The sequence below is a fragment of the Pimephales promelas genome, chromosome 10 (genome assembly GCF_988280905.1).
Source record: "Pimephales promelas chromosome 10, fPimPro1.hap1.1, whole genome shotgun sequence".
NCBI lineage: Eukaryota > Metazoa > Chordata > Actinopteri > Cypriniformes > Leuciscidae > Pimephales > Pimephales promelas.
Genome location: NC_142778.1, coordinates 33,580,305 through 33,602,817, shown reverse-complemented (window position 1 = coordinate 33,602,817; position 22,513 = coordinate 33,580,305). Strand labels below are relative to the sequence as shown.

General features: G+C 36.5%; 2 protein-coding genes and 1 long non-coding RNA gene across 5 annotated transcripts; 1 reads left to right on the top strand and 2 right to left on the bottom strand.

Annotated features, from left to right (window-relative positions):
• Positions 1-414: 414 nt before the first annotated feature.
• LOC120487834 (tripartite motif-containing protein 14) lies at positions 415-9,571 on the bottom strand. Its single transcript, XM_039684242.2, has 7 exons — positions 9,279-9,571; positions 7,075-7,928; positions 5,560-5,655; positions 4,789-5,037; positions 4,245-4,267; positions 3,758-3,906; positions 415-1,788 (listed from the first exon to the last, which is right to left on the bottom strand). Exons 1-7 carry the CDS (start codon positions 9,505-9,507, stop codon positions 1,232-1,234), a joined length of 2,157 nt encoding a protein of 718 aa, XP_039540176.2. The 5' UTR covers positions 9,508-9,571; the 3' UTR covers positions 415-1,231.
• A 1,114-nt stretch (positions 9,572-10,685) lies between these two features.
• On the bottom strand, positions 10,686-21,804 carry cd81b (CD81 molecule b). Of its 2 annotated transcripts, XM_089116507.1 has the most exons (9): positions 21,788-21,804; positions 21,075-21,180; positions 19,052-19,166; positions 13,527-13,624; positions 12,314-12,388; positions 12,105-12,218; positions 11,908-12,009; positions 10,932-11,015; positions 10,686-10,825 (listed from the first exon to the last, which is right to left on the bottom strand). In XM_089116507.1, the coding sequence occupies exons 2-9, from the start codon at positions 21,138-21,140 to the stop codon at positions 10,763-10,765; spliced, it is 717 nt and encodes a 238-aa protein (XP_088972633.1). In that variant the 5' UTR covers positions 21,141-21,180; positions 21,788-21,804; the 3' UTR covers positions 10,686-10,762. The 2 variants fall into 2 exon arrangements, with proteins under 2 accessions (XP_088972633.1, XP_039540254.1); XM_039684320.2 differs by lacking the exon at positions 21,788-21,804 and having other exon boundaries at positions 21,075-21,303.
• Positions 10,771-19,920, top strand: LOC120487895 (uncharacterized). Of its 2 annotated transcripts, XR_005624507.2 has the most exons (3): positions 10,771-10,879; positions 11,904-12,444; positions 19,272-19,920. It is a non-coding gene; the product is annotated as an uncharacterized LOC120487895 (long non-coding RNA). The 2 variants fall into 2 exon arrangements; XR_016145402.1 differs by lacking the exon at positions 19,272-19,920 and having other exon boundaries at positions 11,904-12,697.
• Positions 21,805-22,513: the final 709 nt, after the last annotated feature.

Below are 22,513 nucleotides of genomic sequence, written 5' to 3'. Positions count from 1 at the left end.
CAGAAACAGTTGATTTACTTGGATTTCCACGCACAACCATGTCTCGGGTTTACAACAAAAAGAGAAAATATCCAGTGAGCGACAGTTCTGTGGGAGAAAATGTCTTGTTGATGCTTGAGGTCAGAGGAAAATGGCCAGACTGATTCAAATACTGAGATCTTTGAGTTCAGCTCATGTAAAACAGGGGCAAAAACAAAAGTGTTGATAAGTGAGATTTTTAAATCAAATGTAACTTTTTGAAAACATTATATTTTATAATATTGTATTACTGAGTACTTCCAATTAATTCTGTTATTTTACAAGTGAAAAAAAGGTTAATTATGAAATTTACATCATGAACATATGAATAATTTAGTCCGTTTGAATCTGTCAATACAGGCATGTATTGACAATTTTTAAGAGGGTCTTTATCAACAGTATTTTTCTTTATTAACAGCCAGGGCTCTAATTTGTACTGACCTGAAATGAATTGAATTGTGAAAGCAGTGTTTATAACAGATGACTCCTGAAGGACATCTCCCACCAGTGGCTCAAATGAAAATAAAAGTGCACATCCGATCCTTATTAACAAAACATACGAAACAAGAAAAGCTTTTGTGCCAACACAGGCTTTATCAAGAAACATCTCACAGGTAATTCATGAAGAATATATGTGTGCTGTTAAACATCTGTGAAGCAGATAAACTTTTTAATTTAATTTCATAAGCCTTACTGCACAGTCGAAAGAAAAACATTTCAAATTATATACTGAACAATACTGCCACCTAGAGTTAAAATGCAATATCCATCAACTCGCAACAGTATATCAACATGGAATGATATAGATATGCTAGTATATCTACTATAAAATCGAGTAACGTTTGACATTTTTTATTACTGAAAAATATTGATCCTGGCCTTCGGTTTATTTAAGTATACACAAAAATACAATGGACATTTATATTTGACTTAACATAAAAAATACAAAAGTATTAATCTAAAATTATCAAAGTAATAAAAATAAAAAATATTTTAAAAAAAGTTCGAGAACTGGTTGAAAAAAGTTAAAAAGCTGTGCAAGATTGTTTTGAAAAAACACCATTCCAGATGATATATAAATGCATAAAAGCATATATTTGGAATGGAAATGGCTCAGATATGTAAATCTTCCCCATTAAAAATCATCAAGACCTCAGCAATGATGTTTTATGGAATGTAAAAGTGATTAGTGTTTAAAGTGTCATAACACCGTCTAGTCTGCAGTGGTCTTGGTAAATATATCACAGATGCTGAGCTGAGTTTTAGAAACCGCCAGCGCCGGATACAAGGGCTCGGTGAACTTATGCTCAAAACTGTACAGCAAAGAAAGAGCTCCTTCCCTGGCCACACTATAAAAAGACAAGCGACCTTCGTTAAAATCCAGCAGCACTCCTACCTTCCCAAGTTCAGCGGCACACACAGGTGAAGCCACCTTATCGTGCAGAGCTTCCACCTTTCCCTTCTCATAAATTAAACACCAAGAATTGGGGTAGAAGCCAATACGGCAGACGTCCTTTTGCCCCTTCCTGCCAATCTGTCCATCACAGACGCCCAGCTTCCAGCGGCCCTCATCCAGAGAGACCTCCACTTCCCAGTAGCAGCAGCCCCCGTCTATGGCACGAGAGCCCAGCACCTGTGGGAAAATGTTGAAGCGTGTCTCCTGCTCGCTGTAGTCCTGCGGGGTCTCGCTGTACTCCACCGTACGGTTTTCATTCGACAGCAGCAGCTTTGGATGGGCAGTATCAGGATCCAGATTTGGGCTTATCCCATCTGCAGACAGAAACATCACGCGTCAGACGTAATATGTGTGTACAGGTCTTGACACTAAAGCCCGACCGATAAAGGATTTTGAAGAAAATCCGATACAAATATTTTTTGGTTTAAAAATATACCGATATTTATTTATTTTTTATTTCAGAAATGTGCAACAAAACATTAACAGATTTCCCTAACATCAGTTATTTGTAGTTATTTATGAGTTAACTAAAATAATATGAGAATGCATTTTAAAAAGAAACTTGTTTCTTTTATTGTCACAATAGAACAGACTGATGATAGTGGCATTAGCTAGCTTTGAGGTTAGCTAGTCTATGATGAGCCATAATTTAGCAATGGTTTAGCAATTTAGCTATATTTTCACTATAACAGGCCAAGGAGAGATGATACGTCTCATTGCTATAACTGTCACGCGCTATTAAAAAAATACTTCAGTCACGTTGTCAAAAGTTAAAAGGACATTCAGTCAACTACACTGTAACAACGTAACGTAACTATTACTAGCTAATTCCGCGTCACTCTCGGCTTATTTAACAGAAGCAAACTGGATGCTTATTTGAGTTAAGAGAACTGATGGGGATGTTCTTTTAATTGTTATTCAAGCATCTCACCAACTCAACGAGTGTTGCCAACAGGGACGGTGTAGAGTGCCCTCTGGTGGACAAACTATACAACTCCAACACTCATGACATGGTTCAAGCGTGTTTCGTCCGTTTTTATTTTTTTATTTTTGAAATATTCATTTATTGGCCATTATAACTGCCGATACCGATAGTTTGGAAAATGCCTAATATCGGCCTGGCTCTACTTGATACTAAATTTTATGGCTCACCAGACACTGTGGCTGGTGGTTTTCCAAATTTATTAGCCCCTGAACATTATCACTGGGCACAATTTTGACATCGATACCATGGGGAAAACTGCCATATAGATATTTCTAATATTTTCTCATAATTTGGCAGCAGGTTTATTATGCAGGGATCTATTAGGCCACGTTTACACAAAGCCGGGTATTTAGCAAAACAAATATTTTCCCCCTCTCCGTTTTCAAAAATAACATCGTTCACAAACCCGCATAAATACACCGTCGAGCACCATCATAACTATGCCAAACCTATTGGCGGCAGTGTAGGGGTTAAGGATAAAGCCATGCAAGCCAATCAGAATCCTCAGAATCGACAAGAAAGAACCTAAAACGCCGTTTCTCCCAGTTTACAAGGCAACACATAACCGGCGTTTTCAGAAATCTCCGGAGTTTTTAGAAATAATCATTTTCTGTGATAAAAACGGCGTTTTTAAATGAGAGGGCAAAACGCAGAGAAATATCTGCGTTTTCCCATCGTGTAAACGGTGCTACATACACGTTTTCAACTGTTTACATTCACTTACTTAACACATAACATAACTGAAACATAACTGTACATTAATACTCACCACAGCATTTTGACATTATTTTGTGTGTATTTGACAAAAAGCAGCGAAAAATAACTCAATTTAGTACTGAGAGGCAGCTTTATGTGCAAGCACTGGGTGTGAGCACAAAATCTGCAGGAATGAGTCCAATTATGCGCAATACCTAAACTTATAAACTATTAAAGGGTAACTAAACCCTAAAACAACTTTTTTTTAGTTGTGTAATACTGGGGCTTTATTAATGCTGTTAATTGATTCAAGTAATTTTTTTGACATTTGGATTTAACGTGTTTTAATTCTACACTATATGGTGTGAAAATGTCTGAGTGGTGCCCTCTTTAGGTTGAACGGTGGCTACTGCAGTTGAATTTTCCTATTGGAAGTTGTGGTGCCCTGTGATGTAAGCAGGCACCAGCTAACCACGCCCTTGCCTACAGAGATGCGTCTCAGGTGCACACACCCCAAATATATATATATATATATATATATATATATATATATATATACCATAGCAGTATTTGTAGAATAGTTAGGAGTGTAAATGACTCACACAGCAGTCTGAAAGGGTCTCGGTGAGGCAGTGTTATGAGCACAGTCTCCAGTCTCCTCTCGGTCCACTCATGAAGACAGTCCAGTCGGTCTTGGTTTATCTCCTGAGGAGGCTGGAGGGTTTGCACAGGGTCAGAGAGTGCAGTCAGTCTGGATGAAGACAGGGTGGTTAGTACAAATAATCAAAAACACTTAAAGGGATAGTTCACCCAAACATGAAAATTCTCTCATCATATACTCTCCCTCAAGTTCAAACCTGTATACACTTCTTTGTTCTGCTGAAGACACAAAAAGATGTTCAAACCATTGACTGTTTGGTTACAAACATTCTTCAAAATATCTTCTTTTGCGCCCAGAACAAATTCATACAGGTTCGAAACAACTTGAGGGACAGCAGATGATGACAGAATTCTCATTTTTGGGCGAACTATCCATTAAATATAAGTATATATATCCAAATCCCCAAATAATTGAACCATTGTACTTACTGTCCTGCTATTTTGCTGTATTCCTGAAATAAACAGCAAGAGTTGCATTACATATACAACTTAGCTAAAATCAAAGTACCAAAATGTGTTTAATAAACAAATCTACAAATCTCTCATTAGCTATGTTTCCATCCAAAGTTACGAATTAAACCCCCACAAAACTTAAGTATTTACTTTAATTAATTACTTTAATTATTTACTTTAATTAAATTTAATTATTTAAATCACATTTGATTGTGATTATCAAAATACATTATTTGTATTTTGATAATCACAATTATCTGCTGGTTAGTTCAGTTATCCAATCACATGCTCTGTTGAGACGCGAGTTTTTTGTTACGCATCAAGGTAATTGTGTTTCCATTGTAGTTTATGTCTTCATATCTGTTAAACACATTATCTGCATCAATTGAGCACATACGTTTTAATGCGAATTTTTCGAATTTATGCAATTAATGCATTTTTTGACATGTTATCCCAAAATGAGCATGAAAATAGAAGGATGGAAACGTAGCTAGCTAATGATCACTGCTGCTTGTTGTACCATGATGAAGGCCTGGTCCTGGTACTGTGACACCCGCTCAGCATTGGTGATTCCCTGCAAGGTGTTTAAAATGGTCTGGCTGGATGTTAAGGCGCCCTGTAACGTGTCCAGCTGCTTGTCAATGCTTCCCAGCACTCTGTGCTCTTCCTGGGCCACGCAGCGTAACGCCTGTCCCTCCTCGTGCTCCAGAGCCTCTCGCATCACCTGATACTGCTGTAAAACAGCAGCCCGCATGTCCTCCAGCCCCGTCTACAAGAGTCAGGGACAACGAGTTACTGCACACAGTTCACATCTTAGTTTATGCTATCTTTTCTGTTAGGGAATTGGTCAACACTAATATTGGCTTGACGAACGAGCTGTATAAGATCAATCATTTTGTTCCTAAAGCAAGTTTAAAAACAACACAAGTGCTTTAAGACCAACCAACCAGACCCAATGTGTTATATTAGAATCATTTTATATACTTTTTGCTTGTATTTTTCTATTTTCTTTTGTTACGTTACTGGTTTCTATTCAGCGATTTCTAATTGCAATTAAATTTCTATATACATATTTCTCTTTCAATATTAATACTTCAACCGATCAGTTAGCAGCCCAGGCAACATTTCTAATTTTCATGTTTCATGTTCAATTTAATTACAACAGACACATTTTAGTTATTTTTGTTTTGTTAATAACAACACTGGATCAAAGAAAGCTTAAAAAAAATTAATAACTATAAAATAGAAAATGAAATGAACACTTGCAACAACATGATACACTTACACTTACCTGGACACCATGTTTTTTCTCACTGAGCTCAGAGAGTTTTTCCTGAATGGACTTTTCCGTTTTTTGTATTTTTTGCATCTCATCCTTCAGTGAGCCCTGAGAAATTAATGAAGATGAACCCCAATGAGCAAAGAATGCATTAAATTGATCAAAAGTGACATTTATCATGTTAAAAATATTTCTATTTCAAACATGATTGTAACAATTGGCAATTGCTGTATCTGAGCCCTGTTTGTTTGTCTGTCTGTCTATTTGAAAATGTAAATAAAATATAAAAAAAAAAAAAAAAAATCTATTTCGAATTCAGGCTTTTATTTCACATATAGACATTCATCAACTCGCACAACAGTTGTGGGAAACGGAAGCCCAATCACGTTCGCTTGACGTGCGAGAAACCAATGAGGTTCATTCTCGTGTTACAGCACGTTTGAGCTTCAGTTTATTCGCTGATCAATGTTTATATTAGGGCTGTCAAACGATTAATTGCATCCAAAACAAAAGTTTGTGTTTACATAATATATGTGGGCGTACTGTATATAACTATTTTGTATATAAATATATATAAATTATAAATACACACATGCATGTATATTTAAGAAAAAAATATTTATATTTAAAACATTTATATTTGTATATAATATAAATTATATATAAATCTATATACACTCAAAAGCATGTGTGTGTAATTATATATTAAATAATTATACACAATGCACCCATATATTATGTAATGGATGCGATTAATCGTTTGACAGCCCTAGTTTATATGCGAATAAAAGACTAAATTTGACCTGTTCATCATATAAAGCAATCGAGTCTCTTCAGAAAATTTGGACTAAGCCAATCAATTCATGTGTTAGTTTTATGATCTCTTTATGAACTATTTGAAGCGTCAAAGTGATTGTGTAGCTGTCAATGAAGGGACAGAAATCACTCAAATTTGATCAAAAAAAGATCATTTGTGTTCCGAAGATGAACGAAAGTCATGGTTTTGGTTGAACTATCCCTTTAAAAAAACGGTTGAACGATAGTGTACTACTCTAGATGACATGCTTCAAACCTACACTATTCACAATAGTAACATGAATGTCGAGCCACATAACGATTAATCACGATTAATCGCATCCAAAATAAAAGTTTGTGTTTACATAATATATGTGGGTGCACTGTGTATAATTATTTTATTTATATATATATACATACACATGCTTGTATATATTTAAGAAATATTTTCATGTATATAGATTTATATACTGTATAATTTATATTATATATATATATAAATAATATTTTTTTTCTTAAATATACATGAAAATAATTAAAAAAATAATATAAAAAATAAAATAATTAAAAATATATATATTAAAAAATAATAAAAAAATAATTATACATACACAGTGCAGCCACATGTATTATGTGTATTAACGATTAATCGCGATTAATCGTTTGACAGCACTATAATTTATCAATAAAAACCATTCGAAAGGAGAAAAATAGTGGCAAATAATGCCTCACCCTGAGCTCCTGCTCTGCCTCGCGGATGCTGATGCACTCGTGCCCCTTGTGCGACCCGACCAGGGAACACACAGTGCAAACACACACTGCACATGATCGGCAGTAGATCCGGTTCATCTCCTGGTGCTCTTGGCATCTCCACAGAGACACGTCCTCCACGGCGTCCACAAGCGGGTGGTTCTGGAACACAGGCTTTTCCAGGTGCGCGCGCAGGTGCTCGGAGCACATGGACGCCCCGCAAACCAGGCAGGTCTTTACCGCCACCTTCTGCTCTGAACTGGGACAGTAATGGCACGGCACAGAGCTGCTCCTGGAAAGTCTCTCTGATGATGTAGACGCGATCCTGAGGGAAGCTGATTCACTGTTAGAAGGACCGTCCTTTTCCCGCCTTCCAAGCGAATTGACTGCGGGTAAGTCACTGGCTTTTGGTGGCTCTTCTTTCTCTCCCTGAGACGTGCTGCTTCTCCTGGGTGCGCCTGTGTCACCGTGTGAAGCCACGGTGTGCTGGTCTTGCTGAGAGGAACTTGTGTGAGGAGATTCTACATGAGGAGATGTGATCTCCATTGTTTCTGGAGGTGTGTGTTGTGTCGATGTGTCACTTGTAGAGGTCATCGCCCAAACCGCTGATGGAGTCTGGCTTTCAGATGGGCGTTCATCTGCCGTGGCCTTTCTTTTCCGTGGTATTGATGTTTCTTCATCAGAATCATTGATGGCGATTACATCAGGGTCACTGATGTCATTGAATGGCGCTGTGCCAAGTCTCCATCCGCCACCATGGAACGCCGAACCGAACTTCCTCTTCCCGGGCCATTTCTTCGAGTGCCGGCCATGGTGCTTCTTTTTGAAGGCCCAATCTAGAGGAAAACATGGAACCGCATTAATGTATACGTACTGTAAGTGTTTTTCTCAAGTGTTGATTTTATTATACTAACAGATTACAACTTTTTATTTTTTGATAATTTGTTCGTTCGTTTGTTGAATGAACCAAATGACTCGTTCATTTTGATGAACGAGTTCAAACAGGAGATGTGCGTCACAGAACAGAGCAAGGCGAGCATTTGAGCTTATGAAACTTCAACTTTGTTATTTATTTATTAAATGAACGATCGTTTCCCTTATTCATCGTCTGGAATTGTTTAAAGCCATATGAACAGTTTGCAGGTTGCACTGAAAGTGTCTTTTGGACCTTGAGTCGTTTGGTTCCCACTAAAGTCCATTATATAGAGTAAAATGCTTGAATGTTTCATTTCATTTTCAACTGTAGAAAGAAAGACATGGACATCATGGATGACATGGGGGTGAGTAAATTATCAGCAAAAGTTTTCAAAAGTGAACTACTCCTTTAATATCTGCTAATAATTTATTGTGATGCTCCCCAAAAGACATTCTACTGACTATAAGTAACTTTGCGACTACATGTCAACTTAATCTAGCCCTGACCATACTACTCTACTAATACTATACTGCAATGTTACTTTAGGTCAACAGAATGTGTTAAAGGGCCCATCAAAATCAAGTGAAACTGAATATTTTGTTAATCATACCTCAGTTGTAGTCGTTTTTTTAACTTGTTTACCTACTAGACAAAATATACCAAGGGCCTGATATGAATTCTTTGACATGTGCAAGGTAACTGTCACTAATTTACTAATTAACTAAATATTAGTTTTTACTGTACATTATTTCAAATCATTTTACAATTGTAAAATTATACACAAAGTATAAAAGAAATATTCAGTGGTGTATTATAATATTTAAAAAAATAATAACTTTTTCTATATATAATTTCTCTCTTTGAATACTTTTAAACATAATACATTCGATATTGCCTCACTGATGTTGTTTGGAAAATTACTGAAAATAACAAACAATATCATAATTCTCCCGTGATGTATAGTCTATAAATTACAAACTGTGGAACATTGTTAGTAGAAAAAATAAACGAATGAGACTGTAAAGTCTTAATTTTCTCTAACTCTATACGAAGAATGATCTATAAATGCGTCCTCCTGTTCACTATTAAAGCATTATGCCTGAAACCTGTTATGAGACAGCTAGGCTAACGTTAATACATCAAAACACAGGAGTAAATAGTGGCCTACGTCATGGTCAATACACATGTGCACTACAAATATAACATAGGCTAGAAGTAACTTATATCTATCAAATTCCAGGTTTGTTTAGTTGTGTGTTAGTGAACGTACGTGTGTTTGCTGTGGCTGTAGATGTCGAGGCTCCGTCCATGTAGTCCGGCAGCTGCTGGTACTCATATCTACACTCGGGGCAGTAATACGGTCCAGTGTCAGATCCACTCCATAACTCTCTGATACAAACCCGACAGAAGCTGTGATTGCATCCCAGCGTCACCTGATCCCGACATTCCTCGTGACACAGAGGACATTTCAGAGGTTTGTCATTAGATGCTCCCATCATTAAAGGTTTGTTACTGCAGGACGTCTCTGGATCGAGGAAACGAAACTGACCTAAGACTGAGTGGGCGGAGCCTCACCTTTTGAATCGCGCACACTGCTCTCTTAAAGCGACAGTACACAATGTTTTCTTTTATCTCTATCTATCTATCTATCTATCTATCTATCTATCTATCTATCTATCTATCTATCTATCTATCTATCTATCTATCCATCCATCCATCCATCCATCCATCCATCCATCCATCCATCCATCCATCCATCTATCTAGCAAGCATTGTTCTTAAAGCAACAGTGCATTTTTTCTTTGCACGACCATCATAATCTATCTATCTATCTATCTATCTATCTATCTATCTATCTATCTATCTATCTATCTATCTATCTATCTATCTATCTATCTATCTATCTATCTATCTATCTATCTATCTATCTATCTATCTATCTAATTTTTTGAATAAAATTACAATAATGTGTTTGTCTTAAACAAAATGCAAATATACTTCAAATAAAGTACAATTTAGGTCCAAGCACACTGGACCGCACGGTGAGCACAAAATGGATTTAGGGACACACATTCTTATTCAATACATTACTGACACAACATTCATGACACGTTAATTTGGCAGATTTTTTTTTATCTTATTTTATTTTAGATTTATTAGAAATAAACTGAATGTCGACAAAAATAAAAAAGTATGGGCTCATTGAGTAATGAATTATTTGATTTTGGTTTATATTATCATGCCATCATCGTAAGGGCCACTAATGAAATCCAATGCATTGTTGCATCCAATCCAATGAAATGCAAGAAACAAATTTACTTGTTGCATAACGGATTCATATCACTCTATAAACATCACATTGAGTTACTTCACAAACAAGCACACATACAAAACACTAAAATGAAAGTGCATTGAAGCACTTTTACTACTAAAAGTTGAAAATAGGCCATAAGAGCAATGTATGAGAAAATCTAATAAACTGATTAAATAAAAGTAAAACAATACATTATAGCAATGTTATCCATATTAATGTCAATCACATTATTCCTCTTCCCTGATATCAGTTATTGGTTTAATTATTATAGCGTTCGGTGTGCATTCAGTTAAAAAGTCCTCTCTACAAACACAAGGATCAATGTTCAGTGTTTGGACATCTGAACTTGAAAAGAGAGGGAATGCAAAAGTGAAATGGCCTCCTGCCTATCACTAGGAGAAACCAAACGTTGTTGATCGGCCTGGTCTTCATCCAGCGCCTCAGTATGCAGGAGCATTGCGGATTGCACAGCAGAGGACCATGGTGAAGATCATCTCAAAAACCTGGACACGAAGCAGAGAGGAAATTATACACACAGGGAAATTTTGGGAGGGGTGGTGAGTTATTCTAAGTACAAGTCTGTAATTGTGCATGTGTGTACATTCTCACCATAATGACAGCGATCACTAGGGCGGCCAATCCAATGATATGGAGTTTCTCAGAGAACAGGTCCCTTAGCTTCGTGTGGCAACTCTGAAGTGCACAACACCATTTTCAATCAAAACTTAGCATTCTCTAAACTGTAAGTGCAATTGTCACAACAGTTTATTAGAACATCTGAACTCTGCTGCATGTCTGTAAAAAAAAGCTTTTGCTGATAATTTCCTCACCCCCATGTCATCCAAGATGTCCATGTCTTTCTTTCTTCAGTCGAAAAGAAATTAAGGTTTTTGATGAAAACATTCCACAATTTTTCTCCATATAATGGACTTCAATGGGGACCAAACGGTTCAAGGTCCAAACGAGAGTTTCAGTGCAGCTTCAAAGGGCTTTAAACGACACCAGACGATGAATAAGGGTCTTATCTAGACCGAAATGAACGAAATGACTCGAAAGAAGATTTGTTCATTTTGAGTCTGAACAGGAGAGTCACGAACGCGCATCACAGAACAAAACAAGGCGATAATTTGTGCTCATAAAACTTTTTTTTTTTTTTTTTTTGAAATGACAGATCATTTCGCTAGATTAGACCCTTATTCATCGCCTGGAATCGTTTAAAGCCCTTTGAAGCTGCACTGAAACTCTCGTTTGGACTTTGAACCGTTTGGTTCCCATTGAAGTCCATTATATGGAGAAAATCCTGGAATATTTTCATCAAAAACCTTCATTTCTTTTCGACTGAAGAAAGAAAGACATGGACATTTTCATCTTGGATAACATGGGGGTGAATAAATTATCAGCAAAAGTCACTTTTTTAAAAAATGAACAACTCCTTTAATGCTTCAAAACCTAATGTGTGGTAAATCGGCCAATGCCACCAAAATAAAAGTGTTTTTGTCATTGTGTGGTCAAATGTTTAAATGTTGTTTTACCATAGAAATATTTGTCATATACAAAAGTCATGTTTTTTGTTGACAACAGATACCTGAGAGATGAGCAAGTCGACTTGGTTGGTCTTCTTGGGACACAGAGAGGCCTGGACAGCTGTGAAAAGTTCATTATCATCCCCTTTACCACAGCACTCAAGCTAGATATGGAGAGAATGTGAAAACGATGGGATGGGGATTATTAACTGGCAAAAGCAGAGGAGTTTTGATGAGAGAACTGATTTTGGAAACTCACTGTGTCATGGAAGACCTCTAGGACTTTGGCAGCGGCCTGTTTGGATGTCGTCTCCACAGGATCCACAGCTTTAATGTACGCCGTATCATAGAAGTTAATGAGCTCAGTGGAGATCTGGACGGACACAAAGAGGAGAGTGATGCTCTCAAAATGAAGGTCTTAACAAACAGACGTTGAGTCTTTGAGTGTATATGTGTGTGTAGACATACTGTGTCCCTGTTAATAAAGCCCCATATTCCTGCTGCCACCTCACAGGCGAAGAGGATCACTAAACATGTGAAGAACTGAGGGGGAAAAAGACAGAAATGTGTGATGATGAAAGAAGTACTGGAATAGGAAGGTATGAGTATGACTGTATGTTGTTTTTGTGCTTAGTTGACCCTTCGCTAAGCCACGTGTCTTAGCAACCGTAACTAGGGAGGGCGGGGCTTAGTGAAGGGTCAATTGTATTGACTAAGTACTTGTAGTGTACTTTAAATCTTGAAAGTATATATATTTTTTAAACTAAACATGCAAATGGCCGCTTAAGTTTACACTTTCATGATTTTTAAATAGTGCACTTTGTCATAATGTAAAATGAATAGTTTTACGTTCACATTTTAGGCACATTTCGAATAATTTATTAATGCTACACTTATTTTTTGACCTCCAAAATGAAGCACGTATTATTCTTATTTTTAACCACAATTTGTTTGATTATTTAAAAATACATTTAAAATTAAAATACTTTAAAATAAATGTATTACATTGCAACATTATTATTACAAATGTGTAATTAAAAATACATTTAATTATCTGATGTACAAGTTTCAATAGGAATTATATATATTTTAGTTTGGTTAATTTAGCACTACACTTTAACAATATTGCAAAGATATGAAAGAATTATGAATTATTTTCAGCTAATTACATTTAATATTAATGTAAACTATAATACAGTTTAGGTTTCATGTGTTAACCAATATATTCTATTATCTATTATTAAAAAATATCATGTTAGTTCACAGTGCATTTACTTGTGTTAACAGATATAACTTTTGATAATAATGTAATAGGCTAAATGTTGATATTAACATTAGATTAATAAATGCTGTAGAAGTATTGCTCATTGTTAGTTCATTTTAACTAATGTAATTAACTATAATGATACCAAATGAAACCTTATTGTAAAGTGTTTGCTAACTGCCAAAAACATTATATTATATTCTTACTTTTCTAAAGTAATAGATAATGCTAAAGTAAAGAGTATATCTTTTTTTCACAAGGTTACTGTCAACTACTGAAAGAGTGGTGAAACTTGGGAACAATTTGTGCAAACTGCAATGGTTTTAACCGTACAGCTCTTGTAAAGGTCTTCTGAAGATGAATGGTGAATCTATTAAAGGCATGCAGAATGAACAATATGAGTTGAGTAAAACCCACCGTTCCTAAGAGACATTGAGATTCCTGAATCGCTCCATAGCAGCCGAGGAAGCCCACAAACATCATTACAGCCCCAATCGCTATGAGAACATACACACCTGAAAGAGCAACACAGATTCACATCAATTGCACATGTTCACAGTTTCTATAGGACTCATTCATCATCATTTTTAGGAACCGCTAATGCAATATTTTGCCACTAGATGGCATGTGTGCATCCGTGTTGAACATTACCTCAAATAGTGAATGCATTTAAAACTACTTAATGTGGAGTATATAGTCTTCATCCTAATGATAGATAAATAAATGAATGATAAATAAAACAATGCATGACTAACTGCAAATTAAGCTCTCTTATGTCTCACTTTTCTCAGTGGAATTCAGAGGCAAAAACTAACAAACACTATTGAGTATTTTCCTGTCTGACTTACAGTACCATTTAAACACTGCAAATACAGAGAGAAAATCTCAGGCTCAGACTTATAGGTAAAAGGGCATGTTACCATACAAGCTATAAACAGGCATAGGAAGATCAAGTCTAAACAGGAAGCTTCCACATAACAGAGCAAGATTAGCTTTCTGTGCCCATTAGACTGAAAACACGACCGTCTCTAAACACATGGAAAACTTGTTCAGGGAGAAAAAGAATAAAAAAGTTCAGGGAGTTTGTTCTAAACCTCTAGACCAAAAAATGAAACTGACAATACCCGCAATGTTAGTAAAAAACAACAGTTACTGGCTTCCCTTTTGAAAAAGTAGACTTTAGCATACTGCACAGTCCTAATATATAGTCTATGCCATGGAAGCTTGTTTCCACCACAGAAAAAAAAACAAGACTTTTTATCTCACAATTGTGAGTTACATCTTGCAATAATGACTTTATATCTTGCAATTCTGAGAATTAAAGTCAGAATTGTGAGATAAACGTCGCAATTACCTTTTTTGAAGGCCCTTACCTATTTTTTATTCTGTGGCGAAAACAAGCTTCCATACACTTCATATATTCTAATATGCTAAAGTGTGAACAGAATGTAATGGTTTAGACACTTAAAGGAGTAGTTCACTTTTAAAAAAACAACTTTTGCTGATAATTTACTCACCCCCATGTCATCCAAGATGTCCACGTCCTTCTTCAGTCGAAAAGAAATTAAGGTTTTTGATGAAAACATTCCAGGATTTTTCTCCATATAATGGACTTCAATGGGAACCAAACGGTTCAAGGTCCAAAAGACACTTTCAGTGCAAACTGTTCAAAGGGCTTTAAACGATTCCAGATGTTGAATAAGGGTCTTATCAAGCGAAACGATCGCTCATTTAATAAATAAATAACAAAGTTTAAGTTTTATAAGCTCAAATGCTCGCCTTGCTCTGTTCTGTGATGCACGTTCGTGACTCTCCTGTTCGAACTCGTTCATCAAAATGAACAATCTTTTTCCGAGTCAATTTGTTCGTTTCGTTTATTGAATGAACCAAATGACTCGGAAAAAGATTCGTTCATTTTGATGAACGAGTTCGAACAGGAGAGTCACCAAGTTGCATCACAGAACAGAGCAAGGCGATCATTTGAGCTTACAAAACTTAAAAATGTGTTATTTATTTATTTATTAGACCCTTATTCATCGTCTGGAATCGTTTAAAGCCCTTTGAACAGTTTGCAGTTTGCACTGAAACTGTCTTTTGGACCTTGAACCGTTTGGTTCCCATTGAAGTCCATTATATGGAGAAAAACCCTGTAATGTTTTCATCAAAAACCTTCATTTCTTTTCGACTGAAAAAAGAAAGACATTGACATCTTGGATGACATTGGAGTGAGTAAATTATCCGCAAAAGTTTTTTTTAAAGTGAACTACTCCTTTTAGTAGACAGCAGCATTTAATACAATTAGGCTTCATTTACTGATGGAACTATGGGGGCACATAAGACAAAAAAAAGATTGTGTAGGCCTATATTAACTATATACTTGTATCATATATCCTCTTTAGTAGTCTATATGATGATGTATTCTCTTTCATTGCTCAAAAACACACTTCCCTCGCTGAATCCCAAGCTCCACTCTCTGTTTAAAACTTCTATTTAGGGATTTTAGCGTATTCTCCAGCCAGATTTCTCTCTAAGCTGTAATGATTTGCTGGGGCGGCCGGTCTTGAACATATTTTTAGGGTTGTTTAACCGGCACTTGAGCGAACCCAAGCACTGCTCATTCTAATTTGTGGTGTAACGGGCTCATGAGCAAGGCTTTTTCAATTACACGGACGTTCAGTAGCAGTGGGAGAACAACTCTTCATCTCTCTCTTCTTTCTCTGGGTGGGCCAGACCAACAACCCTTTAAACTTCTTTAATCAGAAAAGGTTGTTCCTGCTATAAAAAGGAACAGGCGGAGCTCTTGCTCCTACATGTACTTATACTGAGCGGAGAGAGACAACCCGACGGTTTCTAAGAAAAATGAATGGCCGCTAACTCTATGCTAGTGCCCACAACAAGCTGACCTTGTGCCACTGAACTTTGTGTGCATCTGCTGTGGTTAAGTGTGTGTGTGCACATACAGTACGGGTGGAGTATGAACACGCCCTGTGGTCACTTTTAGTCTTTCCCTGGTTCTTTTAAAACACCCTGTGGGTGTGTCTGTAGAATCACTGACTTTGTGTAAAAACAGTCAAATAAAGTGTTATTAAAGAAAATACAGGAATGACAACATGACTCCATCTGCTTATGCAATGATAATGCGCTGATGCCCTCATATTAATCGTTTAAACACACACGTACACACAAGGTGATTTAGTGGCCCTGTCAAAGTCCAGCTTAGACCTTGCTTCCCTCTTCCTTCCATCTTTTGAGATGCACCTCTATTTCAGGAGTAATTGTTTCTCAAAGTTCATAGTGCAAAGGCTTCCTGATAGCAATGAAATCAAATTTGACTATTCTTATTTTATTACGGAATATAGCGGGATTTATTATAAATGATTTAACTGTGCAAATAGGGTGACCACCTGCTAATAAGCCCAAGGGGGGACAAGGGGTATGTTTCTGAGGGACAATGTGGGACACTGCTTGGCGCGGCGGTGCCCCCCCCCCACGGGCAGACTCTGATAGTGGTTTACCCATATCTAGAACTGTTACTATTGCCTTACTGTTTGTACATGAATAATTGTTCAAAAAAAAAAAAAAAAAAAAGCACATACTGTAACTGTACCTTACATACATTAATGCCCTATTCCCTAAACATGTGTAATTGCTGATATATGCTCATGATAGGCCAACCAATGTGTATTTTTTTTTCTATAATATTTTGAACATTAAATGAATTGACAGATGCACTTCCACTTACGATTTACTTTAGCTATTTAATTTTATTTATTTTTCATTACAATTAATTCACTTTAAATAAATAAAAATATAAAATTATAGGATTAACGGGAATTATAGTTGCTCAACGCCACAGGAACAGTTTTAAAAAAAGTCGAAAAAAAGTCTAAACTCACAACTCCAGAGGTTCACGGAACGAGAAGCTGCGCTGTCATGACACCAATTAAAAAAGTTGACATCAACCTAGTCAGCAGGTCACGTGGGAGTGGCAACCAGTCTTGGGGAAGTTCACTTTCTACATGAACTAGTTCAAAGTTCAGTTCACACATTTTAAAATGAACTAGTTCAGTTCAAAGTTTGCACAGAAATGTAAGATTTTTCCCATTTTCACCGACCTCGTTATAAAATCCGTTTAAATTATCATACGACGCCTTTGTCGACGGCGGCCGTGGTGCGACACTGGTGGCTTGTGTTGCCAGATTGGGTGTTTTTTCGCTACATATTAAGTCCTGTTTACGGTGAGTTTTAGCTGGGTTTTCACATGGAAGGCTCTATAGAAATCTGGCACCCCATTGAACGAAGTTAAACTGAGAGAGCGTGCGTTCAAAGACACCAGAGTGAACGAGTTCCCACGTTCATCAGGACAGGCAGTAAAACAATACGTTCAGTTCACCCAAAATATGAACGAGTTCATGAACGTGAACGTGTTCAGGCACTAGGTTTGGCTGACTGACCGACTTTTTTTTTTTTTTTTTTTTCAGCAAGCATTGATTATGCGTGACACGGTCTCAATTTGCGGGACGCATGAATTGGGCTTCAAACGCTGTGCGCGCACGCGCTACGCGGGACGGGTGGTCACCCTATGTGCAAAACATCATTATTTAAAAATGCATGTGCCCTCATAATCAAGATTAGGGACGAAATAAAGTCACAATAGGGAAGAAAAGACTTGCAACTTCCATTTCAAGTCAACTTTTACAATATAAATTCTGATTGGCTGGAAGGTGTGCACTATTCTATTTTAATACGCTGTTTTCATTGAAACACATCACTACACTATATTTCTCAGCAACAGGGGTACCATTGCTGGTTTTGAAGTAATTCAACTCACAGCTTTATTGTTAATAGAGAGAGACGCTGAACAGACGCAGGTAATTCACACACACGCATCTCTCATCTCTCTCTCTCTCTCTCAATAATTAATTCAAATAAATGCTATAACTCATTAACTCAAATAAATGTAATATTACAGCACTACTTGATCTCTGTGTCAGATTTAAAGCAGGCAGAATGCCGTAACTGACCTTAATAGAAACCGCGATTTTTGTCAAGTATGCACTGCAAACATCAATAACAGTGGTTCTTTTACTCCACGTCGTTCATTAAAATCATTCAATGCGCAGTAGGGCTGTCAAACGATTAATCACGATTAATCGCATCCAAAATAAAAGTTTGTGTTTACGCAATATATGTGGGTGCACTGTGTATCATTATTTTGTATATATATATATATATATATAAATACACACACATGCATGTACATTTAAGAAAAAAATATTACTTATATATAAAATATGTATATATAATATACATTTTATATAAATCTATATACATGAAAATATTTCTTAAATATATACAAGCATGTGTGTGTATTTATATATATAAAATAATTATACACAGTGCACCCACATATATTACGTAAACACAAACTTTTATTTTGGATACGATTAATCGCGATTAATCGTTTGACAACAACATTACACACTAACTAAAGTTTTAAACATGGGATCACGAACAATGGGACCTTTAAAGGAAAATTCCGGTCAATTTTAACATTGAGCTCATTTTTTTGTACATTTGGAGTGCTGTCAGTACAGACAAAAACGACAAAAATCGGTGTTGCCTACACCATGTTATCCTCTTTTTAATATTTACACCCTGTTGACTTCAATGGGGCATGTTCTAAACCTGCTTTTTAGCCTCTTAACATCCTCGATTTGTCATTACGAGTGCACAGCCATGTGAGCGGTGTTATTAAGAGTGACCACGGTCAATCTGACTGCAGTAGACGTGAAAGATATTAATAAAAAATGATGTTAATTCAGCCAGCTCACATACCCGTGTTTAGTTCCCGTTTTCGGTCTAAGACCACAGTAATCGATTGTTGAGTTTGTGTGCGTGATGGCCTAGCCAGCTGTAGTGTGTGAGCGGAAGTCACTTACTGATATAAAAGGTCCCTGGTGCTTGAGTCCCTTCAAACTGGAGCATTAGGAGATTGCTGGTTTGATTGTCATGGCGAAGCCACAGAGCTACACCCAGAATCACTCCACCAGCCAGCTAAAAATAAGAGAAGACCAAAGAGAAAAAGATTCACTATTTAAATACTGAAATCCTACAGATCGTCATCGCCCACAAATGTTTGTCTCAATTCTTTTTCCGTAGGTCATTCCAGAGGTCATTTCTTCCTGCATCTGGGGAAGAAACATCTGACAGGTTTAGTGTTATTCACGCACAAAAAAAGGGTGGGTGTCCTCTTCAGTCTGCTCTGCTGTGATACCCTCTGTTTGCTTCTTTTTTTGTGATTCAGGAAGCGGCAGCTTTACTCAGAGAATGGTGGATGTCAGGCAGATGTATTTTTTTTTTGTTGGCAACATGTAAAGTACAATGACAGGAAACAATACGCATCTCGAGAGAGCTGTGGATGTGATATCACACAACATCATTCTCATGAAAGCCGAAGGTCTCGGATGAAAACATGAATTTTAATTTGCAGCGTTGGGAAGTAGACTTTTATTAAGATGAGTCAGAAAATTACGTGATTTTTAGTTTTAGCTTTTTGAAAGCGGTCGGTAACCATCATTTATTTCCAGTAATGAATGTTATTCCAAAATGTTTGTCTTGTTGCTAAATGCTAATTTGACTTTTCTCAAAACGCATAATTAGCTTTACTGTATGATATCACTGTTTGAACATCATGTGATGTTTTAATCAGAGCAGACTGTATGTCAACATTTTATGAAGTTATGCACACACACATAAAGAAACACAGATTAACTACATTTACTAAAACAACTTGTGTGCCTGTGATTCTTTCGCATGTGTTTCAGTTCTTTTAAGGTGTATTCATGTCCCTAAAGCACATAATTATAGAGAGTGTAAAAATATAGCAAAACCACAGCTAACCCTCATTCTACGGGAGGCTCTCTGGAGGGACAACATCAAGACAAACTCTGACTACACTATTTAACTGACTGTGAGAGGCAAAATAAACTATGCTTTAACAAAATATTATGCACACAAACACCAAATTATCTATGACATGAGTTAATGTACAGGTATGCGTTTTAAATGTCCTTAAACTCAAACACTTTATTTTGTCCTTCTCCTTTTTGAGCATTATTTTGATTCTGTAAAACAGCAGCATGGATATTCTTCAAAATATCTCATTTTGTGCTCCAAAGAAGTTGAAATGAAATGAGGGGGGTGATGACAGAATAATTATCTTTAAATTTAGATCTCAAATCCAGTCATTGCAGAAATCAGACAAGACATAAAACAACAAAAACACTGTGGGAAAAATCTCTGAGAAGAATGGTGAGAAGAAATGGGGGGAGAAGCACATCTAATCACTTCAGATGGGATGATTGTTTAGAGTCAACTTTTTGTTTTTGTTTTTCTGCACTGAAGACTTGGCTTAAATCAGGACCTTTGGATTAATTTAACAGTAGTATTTTACATTATTTTAGTAATAACAAATATCAATATGACATAAATGTATATGATACCATAAAATACCTTTTCTTTTTCATGATAAAGCTGAAGGGGAAAATGTAAAGGTTATCTGTGGACAAACGTTCTTCCAGTAAAGAGTGTTTATTCAAAGTTAATCTGGTCTGTAATCAAGCTATCAAAACACTAGCACAACTTAGCTATATGTTTACAACTATTTTTTTTCTGAAAGGTTTTAGTTGAACGTTTTTTTTTTACATGTTAAATTGTTTTATTTTAGCAACTACTTGTTTTATAATCTTCAGAGAACATTCAGTACACATTCCCAAAGTGTTTCCTTGACGACTCAAGTAAAAACTGGACAGAGAACATTCAGAAATAACATTTTCAGAACTTTATGGGAACATAAGCAAAAAGGTCTTAGAAGGTGTTTTGTTAGCTATTGGATTACTTTAGACTTTTTCAATAGTAGTACAAGGAACACTAAAAATAATATCGGTAAAGAAGCAAACTTACCCAGAAAATGAAGTTTAAGAAGAAAAGCATATATTTGATGCACTGAGAGCAGCCGGTAACAGCCATGGCTTGATGTCGTCGAGGCAGGCGCTGAAATGATGCTGGTCTGGAGGAAGATGAGGAAGATGAGTGTCAGTCTCTGTTCCACAGATGGATTTGAGTGGAAGTGAAGGCAGACCGGATCTCTGAGACTACCCACGAGCCCATGTGTTTATATAAACGCACTGAGCCAGATGAGAGAGAGAGAGAGAGAGAGAGAGAGAGAGAGAGAGAGAGAGAGAGAGAGAGAGAGAGATGTCCCGTGCCAAACTCAGCCTCGCGTTATTTACATATAAAAACCTTGTTTTAATTCATTAAACGGCAATGCATGACGAATCTAAATTCACATCAGTTAACAAACTGTCTCTTTTGTTTATAGTTTACATTATAATAGTTTACATTATAATGAATAAATTCACTAAAATAATTAAAAAAAAAATGTAAAAAAAATTAGCCAACGATTTAGGCCTAGCCAACATTTTTTCTTTTTTTAAGTGAATGTAAAAAGTTAAGTTACCTCATTTACAACAATAAAAGTGTTTCTAATAATATGAACGTGTTGATCAATAATTATTACATGTAGTAGTAGGCATGAATACATCAGGCTAGGCCTAAACAAACATGGTTACGGAGAGCGAGGCACAACCACAACCTAACAGGGTAGTTGTTGTTACCAGGGGCGTCGCAACCGTGGGGGATGTGGGTGTTTTAACACCCGCACTTTTTCTGCCGTTTTTCCGCAGTTTTACACAAACGCCTTCCTACAGTCGCTCCTCCGTTTCTCTGGCGCTCAGTGTGTGTGTGTGTGTGTGTGTGTGTGTGTGTGTGTGTGTGTGTGTGCGCTCGCTGCGGCTGTCTCCTCTCAAACATGACACCGGCTTTGAGTGTGTCCGGCTGATGATTGGCTGTTCTGCCTTAAGTCCCGCCTCTCTTGATGTGTTAGATGTATCGGTCAGCTCTCGCTGAGGAGGCGGGAACTTATGGTTGTTTACATCTACCTTTTTTTCAGGTACTTTGAATGAGTGTTTATTAAATGCTTTCGAGGTTTTAAAATAAGCTTGATATGTGTTTGGGAAGATGTTATGTTTATGTTTTATTGACATGTCCAGTGTTTTCATTATTATATTTCGTATTTTTGGATAAACAGTACAAGACTTGCGTTAGGCATTCTGTTTGTAATGCTGCGTGATTTGAAAAAAAAAAAAAAAAAAAAAAAAAAGCGCTCTTTGCTCACACGATCAGCATGGTGTTCTGTGTTTTCTCCTAAATAAAAGCTCAAGGGTTTATTTCTTACAAGTGAAGAAATTAGGACAAAAGTATTGTAATTTTGATAGCGTAATATAGAATATAATGACAGACTCTGTATATCATAACTATAAAGATGTTTGAGCCCTCTTTAG

What these genes read in the sequence shown, in the direction of transcription:
- LOC120487834 (XM_039684242.2), bottom strand. Translation starts at nt 9,507, where the DNA reads ATGATGGGAGCATCTAATGACAAACCTCTGAAATGTCCTCTGTGTCAC. An exon ending in AGGACCAGGCCTTCATCATG is followed by an intron (nt 4,268 to 4,788) that starts GTACAACAAGCA and finishes TGTTTATTTCAG; the next exon opens with GAATACAGCAAAATAGCAGG. An exon ending in TACAGCAAAATAGCAGGACA is followed by an intron (nt 3,907 to 4,244) that starts GTAAGTACAATG and finishes GTCTTCATCCAG; the next exon opens with ACTGACTGCACTCTCTGACC.
- cd81b (XM_089116507.1), bottom strand. Translation starts at nt 21,140, where the DNA reads ATGGCTGTTACCGGCTGCTCTCAGTGCATCAAATATATGCTTTTCTTC. An exon ending in TCTTAAACTTCATTTTCTGG is followed by an intron (nt 19,167 to 21,074) that starts GTAAGTTTGCTT and finishes TCTTATTTTTAG; the next exon opens with CTGGCTGGTGGAGTGATTCT. An exon ending in GCTTTATTAACAGGGACACA is followed by an intron (nt 12,219 to 12,313) that starts GTATGTCTACAC and finishes GTGTCCGTCCAG; the next exon opens with ATCTCCACTGAGCTCATTAA.